This window comes from Prinia subflava, chromosome 31 (assembly GCF_021018805.1).
Source record: "Prinia subflava isolate CZ2003 ecotype Zambia chromosome 31, Cam_Psub_1.2, whole genome shotgun sequence".
NCBI classification, from domain to species: domain Eukaryota; kingdom Metazoa; phylum Chordata; class Aves; order Passeriformes; family Cisticolidae; genus Prinia; species Prinia subflava.
The window spans coordinates 1,432,054-1,439,286 of NC_086277.1; the positions used below are offsets into that span (position 1 = coordinate 1,432,054).

Consider the following 7,233-nt stretch of genomic DNA (forward strand, 5'->3'; position numbering starts at 1 on the left):
GGGGATGCTCGGAGCCGCCCGATGCTCGGGGCTGGCGGACGCTCGGAGCCGCCCGATGCTCGGGGCTGGCGGATGCTCGGAGCCGCCCGATGCTTGGAGCCGCCCTCCCGCGGTCTCCGCTGCCTGTTCCCTGCCCGGAGCCTCCAGCAGGTGCCTGGGGCCGGGGCTCCTCCCCGGTAAGGCCGGGCCCGGTAGTGCGGTGGCGGTTCTGCAGCGGTTCCCAGGGCGGGGGGCTCCGGCCAAGCCTCGGTCCCTGAGCACCCGCGGTGCCACCGCCCCCAGCCAGGACAGCCCCCCCAGCCTCCTCGACGAGGCTCCAAGGGCGTTTTCTCCTTGACGGCATCCCCGAGATGCTTCTGACCCTCCGGAGAGAATCCAGCCCCGGAGCAGCCGAGCTTCCTGGGACCACTCCCAGGCCATGCTCCAGGGACCAGTGGCTGGCTCCAGTCCCTGCCTGGCTGCAGAGCCCCAAGTCCGGCAGGAAGCTGTGGAGCAGCCCCTCTCTCAGGGCACATCCCCATCTCTGACCCCCAGCCCCTCTCTCAGGGCACATCCCCATCTCTGACCCCCAGCCCCTCTCTCAGGGCACATCCCCATCTCTGACCCCCAGCCCCTCTCTCAGGGCACATCCCCATCTCTGACCCCCAGCCCCTCTCTCAGGGCACATCCCCATCTCTGACCCCCAGCCCCTCATGCTGGGCCCTGCCACAAGGTCACTGCCATCCCTCTTCCCCTGGCTGTGCCTCTCCCCAGGTTTGTCCTGCTGTGTTCTTCCCTGACCAGGAGGTTGTTCGGTGCTTGCAGGGAGCTGGATGGTTTGAAGAGAGGAGCTGCTGGCCTTTCCTGGGGGCCCCAGCACTTCCAGTGAGGCAGCACCATGCTGGCTCCAAAGAAAGGCCTCCTGTGCAACCTCAACCACATCCACCTGCAGCACATCTCCCTGGGGCTGCACCTCTCCCGGCACCCCGAGCTCCAGGATGGTTCCACGGCTGGGGGAGACCAGACCGGCTGCACCCACTGCCCGGAGAACCTGGAGCCAGTGGATGCCAACTCCAACAGTCCCAGCGTGAAATGCCGCTGTTGTGAGTCCCACGCTCCAGAGCCGGAGACGCTCGGGCTCCAGAACCAGGCGGTGCAAGAGGATTTCCCCTGCCTGCACAGCGGAGACGAGGAGGAGGCGGCTTCCCCGTGTGATCCCCCTTGTGATCTGGATTCTTCCTCCTCCTCCTCCTCCTCCTCTGTCAGTAGCTGCTCGGATTTCAGCTTGGATGACTCCCCGGTCTCGGTGTACTGCAAGGGGTTCGCCAGAGAAGAGTGCCAGTCCCCTGACAAGCAGCTGAACGTCATTCCCACAGAAAACGCCCGGGATGGAGAGCCTCTGGCTGAGCAGGACAGGACGTGCGATGGGAGAGACGCCAACCACAACTCGCCGGTGCTCCGGAGAGTCGCTGTGGCCAGCAAGAGCCCAGACAGCCTCTGCAGCAACAACTCGCTCGACTCCCACTGCGATGAGCTCTCTCCCAGCACAGCAGCGCAGGACACCACTGGCACCTGCACTGACCTGGACCCCAACTGCAACCCCCTCCCCGAGCCCGATGCTGCGCCTGCAGCGCCGCCGCCTGTGCCGGAACGGCGGGACCCGGGGATCCCCGGCAGCGCTCCGGAGCCGCGGCCCCGGCCCGGCAGCCTCCCCCCGCCCGTGCCCCCTCGGCCCCGGCGGCGGCTGCAGGTCCTGAACGCGCACAGAGCAGAGCAGCAGCTGGGGCCAGTGCGGCCGGCAGAGCCCAAGGCCGGCCCAGGTGAGCTGTGCAGAGACACGGGCACGAAGACCATCACCTCCTTCCACGAGCTGGCGCAGAGGAGGAAGAGGAACGCGGCTGGGCCCGCGCTCGCCCAGGCCAGGGTTGACCGCAGCGACTGGCTGATCGTGTTCTCACCTGACACGGAGCTGCCCCCCACCTGTGAGCTCCTCTCGGGTACAGCGGGCCAGGAGCCAGCCCGGCCCCAGCCCCAGCCCCAGCCCAATCCCCAGCAGGACGGGCCAGCCAGGCCTCCCGGCTCCAGGCAGAGAGAGGTGACCACGTTCAAGGAGCTGCGGTCCCGCAGTGCCGCCAGGCAGCCCAAGGGGCAGCGGGCAGAGCCGGCCCAGCACCCCCCTGTGCCCCCGGGGACGGGAGCGGGCTGGGGGCCCCCTGCGCCCCTCGGGGGACAGGGGGTGGCACCCAGTGACGGCCACCAGCTGAGAAGGAGACCCCGGCCGAGCCTGCAGCCCATCGCGGAGGGGCAGCCAAGGGACGTGGGGCTGCCCCCAGGGGAAAAGGGGCTGGGCGCTGCCCCGGTCCGGAGGCTCGGGGGTCCCGGCGGGGACCCCGCGGTGCCACGGGCGGCCCGGAGAGACGAGACCTGCACGGGGGGTGAGTCTGGGTCCCTCCGGGGTGGGCCGGGGGGCTCTGCCTGGGGGGCTGCGGGGCGCTGGGAGCGATCCCGGGGAGCGCGGCCCGGGAGGTGCCGGGGCTGCCCCGCTCCGCCCCGCGGCTCCCAGCGCGCTTCCTCCGCCGCGGGCCCGGCCCCGCCGCCCGGCCCGGCCCCGCCGCCCTTCGCCCCGCCGCCGGCCCCGGCTCCATGAGCCGGAGCGACCCGGGCCCCGCCGCCGGCCCCGCTCCTCCCCTGGCCCCGGGCAGCGCTCCAGCCCCGCCTGACCCCGCTGCCGCGCTCTCTCCAGCCAGGCCCGAGCCGCTCGCCCCGGGAGCCGCCGCCGGAGCCGCCGCCGGAGCCGCCGCTGGAGCCGCCCGGCCCGGCGGGGGAAGAGCGGAGGGGCCCCATGGAGAGCAAACGAAAGGTTGGGGCCGGTCCTTCCCGGAGCCTCCGCGGGGCAGAGGGCGAGGAAGTGGGACAGGGAAAGGGAGGAGGGGGCAACGGGACCCCCGGGGATGGGAGGGTGCGAGGGGCTCGTCCTGGGGCGGGTCGGTGTCCTGGGCACCCGCAGCGTTGAGCTGGGGCAGGGACAGCGGCGGGCGGGGGAAGGGCACGTAGGGCCAGTGAAGGCAGGGACAGGCAGCACTGCCTGCAGTGGGACCCTGCCCACCCCCGGCAAGTGGTGCTGTCGAGCCGGAGAATGCGGGTGCAGCCCCCCGAGGGACCCCCGCCTGCGGCTCCGGCCCGGCTCGGTCACCGTGGGCGCTGCAGGGTCGGGTGGGGCTGTCCGGGGCTGCTCCTGGCGGGTCCCTCCATGCTGATCCTTCTTTCCCTCTGTCCCCAGCACTGCTGGTCGCCGTCAGCTCGGCTGTGGACAAGGTCATCGCCCACTTCAGCACCGCCCGGAATGTGGTGCAGAAGGTGAGAGCTGGGCTGGGCTGGGCAGGAGGGGGGTTTGGGAGTCCCGGGGGTGGGATTCCCCCATCCCTCCCAGCAGGAGCAGGGTCAGGTGCTGCCCTTCCTCTCCCCTGTCCTTGTGCCTCCCTCAGGCCCAGCTGGGGGACAGCCGGCTCAACCCCGACGTGGGGTACCTGCTGCTGCACACCCTCTGCCCTGCGCTCTACGCCTTGGTGGAGGACGGCCTGAAGCCCTTCCAGAAGGATGTGATCACCGGCCAGAGGAAAAATTCCCCCTGGAGTGTGGTGGAGGCCTCCGTGAAGACAGGTGAGGCTGAGGCTGGGGACACCTGCGGGTGCCTGGAGCTCTGTGGCAGCCCGGGCTGGGGGAGGTGTGCCCTGGGCAGGGACTGTCCGTGCTCTGCACCCCACAGGCCCCAACACGCGCTCCCTGCACTCCCTGTGCTGGCACGTGGCCGGGCTGGCTCCCCTCAGCAGCACCAGGCAGAAGTTCCACGCCTTTATCCTCGGCCTTTTGAAGTGAGTATTGGCCCTGCCAGCCCCGCTGCCATGGCAGGTTGGAACTGTCCCGGGGGCTCTAATTTGGATTCCCTTTGCCTTGTTTAGCATTAAACAGCTGGAGCTGTGGATATCTCACCTGCAGAAGAGCCCAGGTAAGGACAAAGTGCTCAGGAGCTCCCTCCCCAAAGCCCCTCATCCCTGCCAGGCTGATAATCCCACTCTGGGGTTGGAGTTTCCCTAGTGGATCAGGGTTTCTAAGGTGCATCTTCAGCACAGAGGGTGCTCTGACTGGCGTGGACAGCCTGGCTGGCTCTTGGTGGAGATGTGACAAGGACAGGGCATTCTCCACCTGCCTCACCTGTCCCTGTCCCCACAGGTGTGATCTCTGTGCTTTACTCACCCACGGCCTTCTTTGCCCTGAGCCAAGGCCCCCTTCCCCACCTTGCTGAAGAACTGCTGCTGCTCATCCAACCCCTCTCGGTGCTGACTTTCCACCTGGACTTGCTCTTTGAACACCACCACCTCCCCGTGGATGTCCGGCCCTTGTCCCGCCGGTTGGAGTCCCCGGGATCTCCCGGCCGTCAGCCCATCCCGGGGGGGGCTGTGTCTCTGCAGGGCCGGAACGGTGCTGCCAGGGACAGCCTGGAGGATGAGACCCCCCCCGATGCTCTGGGCAGGGTGGGGGGCCCAGGGGGCAGCTCAAGGGCCCGGTCCCAAGCAACCCTGGGTGGGCTGGTCCCTGCCCCCCCGGTGGGGGCTGCCCTGCACCAAACCTTCCAGCACGTGCTGCGCTGGGGCGACCAGCTCAGCCGCACCCTGCTGGGGTCTGACACCCCCCCGGAGAGTCCCGGGCCTGAGCAGGGCACTGGGGGCACCGGTGGGGCTGGCCTCAGTGGCTGGTGGGGCCAGCTGAGCCAGAGCTCCAGGATTTACACGGCTCCTAGCAAGGAAAAGTTTCCCTTGGTGTGGTGGACGAAGCTGCGGGCGGCTGCGGGGGATCCCAGCCCGGGCCAGGCTGTGCAATCCCAAAGTTCTGTGAGCGAGCCCAGAAGCACCGAGCTGCAGCTCCTCCAGACCAAAGCTGTCCCTGAATGCTCCGGCACAAAGCCCAGCAGCAGCACTGACACCTCAGGGACCTCTTCCCCTGAAGACCTCTTCTTGCCCACTGGAACCGGAGCACTCACCAAGCTGGATGATCCCACTGCTGGAAAGAATCTCCTGGCTGCTTCCCCAGAGCCTCCTGCCGACAGGAACCAGGCAGCAGCTTCTGGCCCAGAGATGGGAAATCCTCCCAGTCCTGACAAGGGCAGCTGGCTGGGCCGGCTCTTTGGAGCCACCAACCCCTCGTCCAGGAGCTTCCCTGACGCCGCCTGGGCCAGGTCCAGGTAAGACCTTGGACAGGCAGAGGGGGGAACAGGTGAGCTGAGGAAGGGTTTCTGTGCCTGGCTCACCTCGGTGGCCTCGTGGGGGTCTTGTCCTGCCCCTTGTCCAGGGTCGGTGCCCCTGGGGTTGGTGCATGTCCCAAGTGCTGCTGCCACCGCGTTGTTCAGTCCTGCGGAGCAGCGGGAGCTCGTGGGGAGGCTCAGTGGTGCTCGATGGCTCCTGTCAGCTCCCAGATCACCAGAGCGGTCTGAGATAAACAGCAGGAAGAGCTCCCAGGCGAGCTGGTGGCTCCCTTTGCTCTGTGGCAGGAGACCGTCCCGCTGGCTGTCCCCCAGCCCGCGCGTCCTGGCCGGGGTGGTGAAGGGTCTGGCGCCCGACAGGAGCCGCGCCCCGGAGCAGCCGGGCAGGAGCGCGCCCGGCCCGCCCCAGGCCCGCAGGTGAGGCGGGACACGGCGCTGGGCAGGGCTGGGAGCTGCTGGGGGCGTTTTCCGGAGGGGGAGAGCCGGGGCTGCTCTCAGACACGGCCTGGGGGTCCCACGCGTCCCTCTAGGGAAAGGCAGCGCTGCCCACTTGAGCCGTGACTGCATCCCTGAGGGTCCCCTTCCTCTGCTGGGCTTGGGGGAACCTGAGCCTCTGCCCAGCTGGGATCAGCTGCTTTTCCCAGGCATTTTGGGGACGATTTTTTGCACTTTCTTGTGTGCTTGCTGGATTCGTGGCAGCCTGGGGCAAGCTGTGACCCGGCTGTGGCAGGTCGGAACAGCTCTGGGCAGCAGGGCGGGCATGTGGCCACCCCAAACGGTATTTGGCTGCTTCCCTCTTCCCCATCCTCATTGGCCCTGACCCCGATGTCCCCTCACTCCCTGTGATGTCCCCACCCCTCCTGCTGTGCTCCCGCTCCCGGGGGCTGCTTGGCAGGCACAGACCCCTCCTCAGGGGGCACCTCTGCCTCAGGAGGTCCCTGGTTCTCCCAATTCCCTCCCCGCGGGTGCTGTGGGAGCCTCTGAGGGTGCTCGGGGTCCCCGGGGAGGCGACTCTGCTGTGACATTTGTGCTGCAGGGCGGTTCGGGCGCTGTGCGACCACACGGGCACGGCCGACGGGCACCTGAGCTTCCAGAAAGGGGACATCCTGGAGCTGCTCTCCACTGTGGATGAAGACTGGATCCGCTGCTGCCATGGAAACAGCACCGGCCTTGTTCCTGTTGGTTACACGTCCCTGATTTTGTGAGGAGGCGGAGGGAACCCGAGGAAGCAGCCGAGCTTGCCGGAGCGGGTGCCAGCTCCGGGAGGGGACATCTCCTGCCACGGCTCGGCCACCTCCGGGGCTGGCAGCTCCCAGGGGACCCTGCCCTGTGCCTGTCACTGCTGCATGACGTCGCCGTCTGCCACCGTGTCCTCTCTGGGAGCTGCTCCGGCCCGCGGTTCCTCAGCTGCTGCCCACCCCTGTGCCAGGGCAGGGGCTCCTCTCCCTGCTCACTGCCCTCACACTGCCCCGTGTCGTCCCTGTCGCGTCCTGCCACCGCTGCCACCTCCACTGCCCTGCTCTGCCACCAGCGCGGTCCCAGCACTCTGTAAATAAACCACAGGAATGAGCCTGTTCCGCGGGGAAAAAGCTGGAAATAAAGGTTGTGACTCCCGTGTCCACCCTTGGGAATGAGCGCCGGGGCTGGGAGCGGCCGCGGGGCCGGTGTGGGGTGAGGAAAGGCTCCGGTGGGAGCTGCCACACGGAGCTGGGGCTGTGCTGGGTCTCAGCATCGCAGCCAGGGACGGCAGCGAGGTCGTCAGAAGGAGTCAGAAGGTGCCCGGGCTCCTCCACAGCCAGGAATATCCCTGAGAACCTGCTGGGGACAGCCCCACGCTGTGGGTGCTGCACAGCCCTGGGAACAGCCCAGGTCACTGGTTTAGTTATTTATAGAACTTCAACCAATCTTTTCATGGCCCGGAGGATGGCAGTAGGGGCTAAACGGCTCCAGGGTTTTCATATTCTTGTCATTGCTTGTGATTTCATCCCAGAATTTAC

General features: G+C 68.0%; 1 protein-coding gene across 1 annotated transcript; it reads left to right on the forward strand.

Annotated features, from left to right (window-relative positions):
• Nucleotides 1-806: 806 nt before the first annotated feature.
• RUSC1 (RUN and SH3 domain containing 1) lies at nucleotides 807-6,857 on the forward strand. The gene is made up of 9 exons (XM_063420334.1): nucleotides 807-2,414; nucleotides 2,723-2,839; nucleotides 3,260-3,336; nucleotides 3,465-3,639; nucleotides 3,746-3,851; nucleotides 3,939-3,985; nucleotides 4,210-5,218; nucleotides 5,525-5,653; nucleotides 6,273-6,857. The coding sequence occupies exons 1-9, from the start codon at nucleotides 878-880 to the stop codon at nucleotides 6,439-6,441; spliced, it is 3,366 nt and encodes a 1,121-aa protein (XP_063276404.1). The 5' UTR covers nucleotides 807-877; the 3' UTR covers nucleotides 6,442-6,857.
• The last annotated feature ends 376 nt before the right edge of the window (nucleotides 6,858-7,233 follow it).

Coding starts and splice junctions, on each gene's coding strand:
- RUSC1 (XM_063420334.1), top strand. CDS start 878: ATGCTGGCTCCAAAGAAAGGCCTCCTGTGCAACCTCAACCACATCCAC. Junction 3,640..3,745: donor GGAGGCCTCCGTGAAGACAG/GTGAGGCTGAGG, acceptor TGCACCCCACAG/GCCCCAACACGCGCTCCCTG. Junction 3,852..3,938: donor TTTATCCTCGGCCTTTTGAA/GTGAGTATTGGC, acceptor TGCCTTGTTTAG/CATTAAACAGCTGGAGCTGT.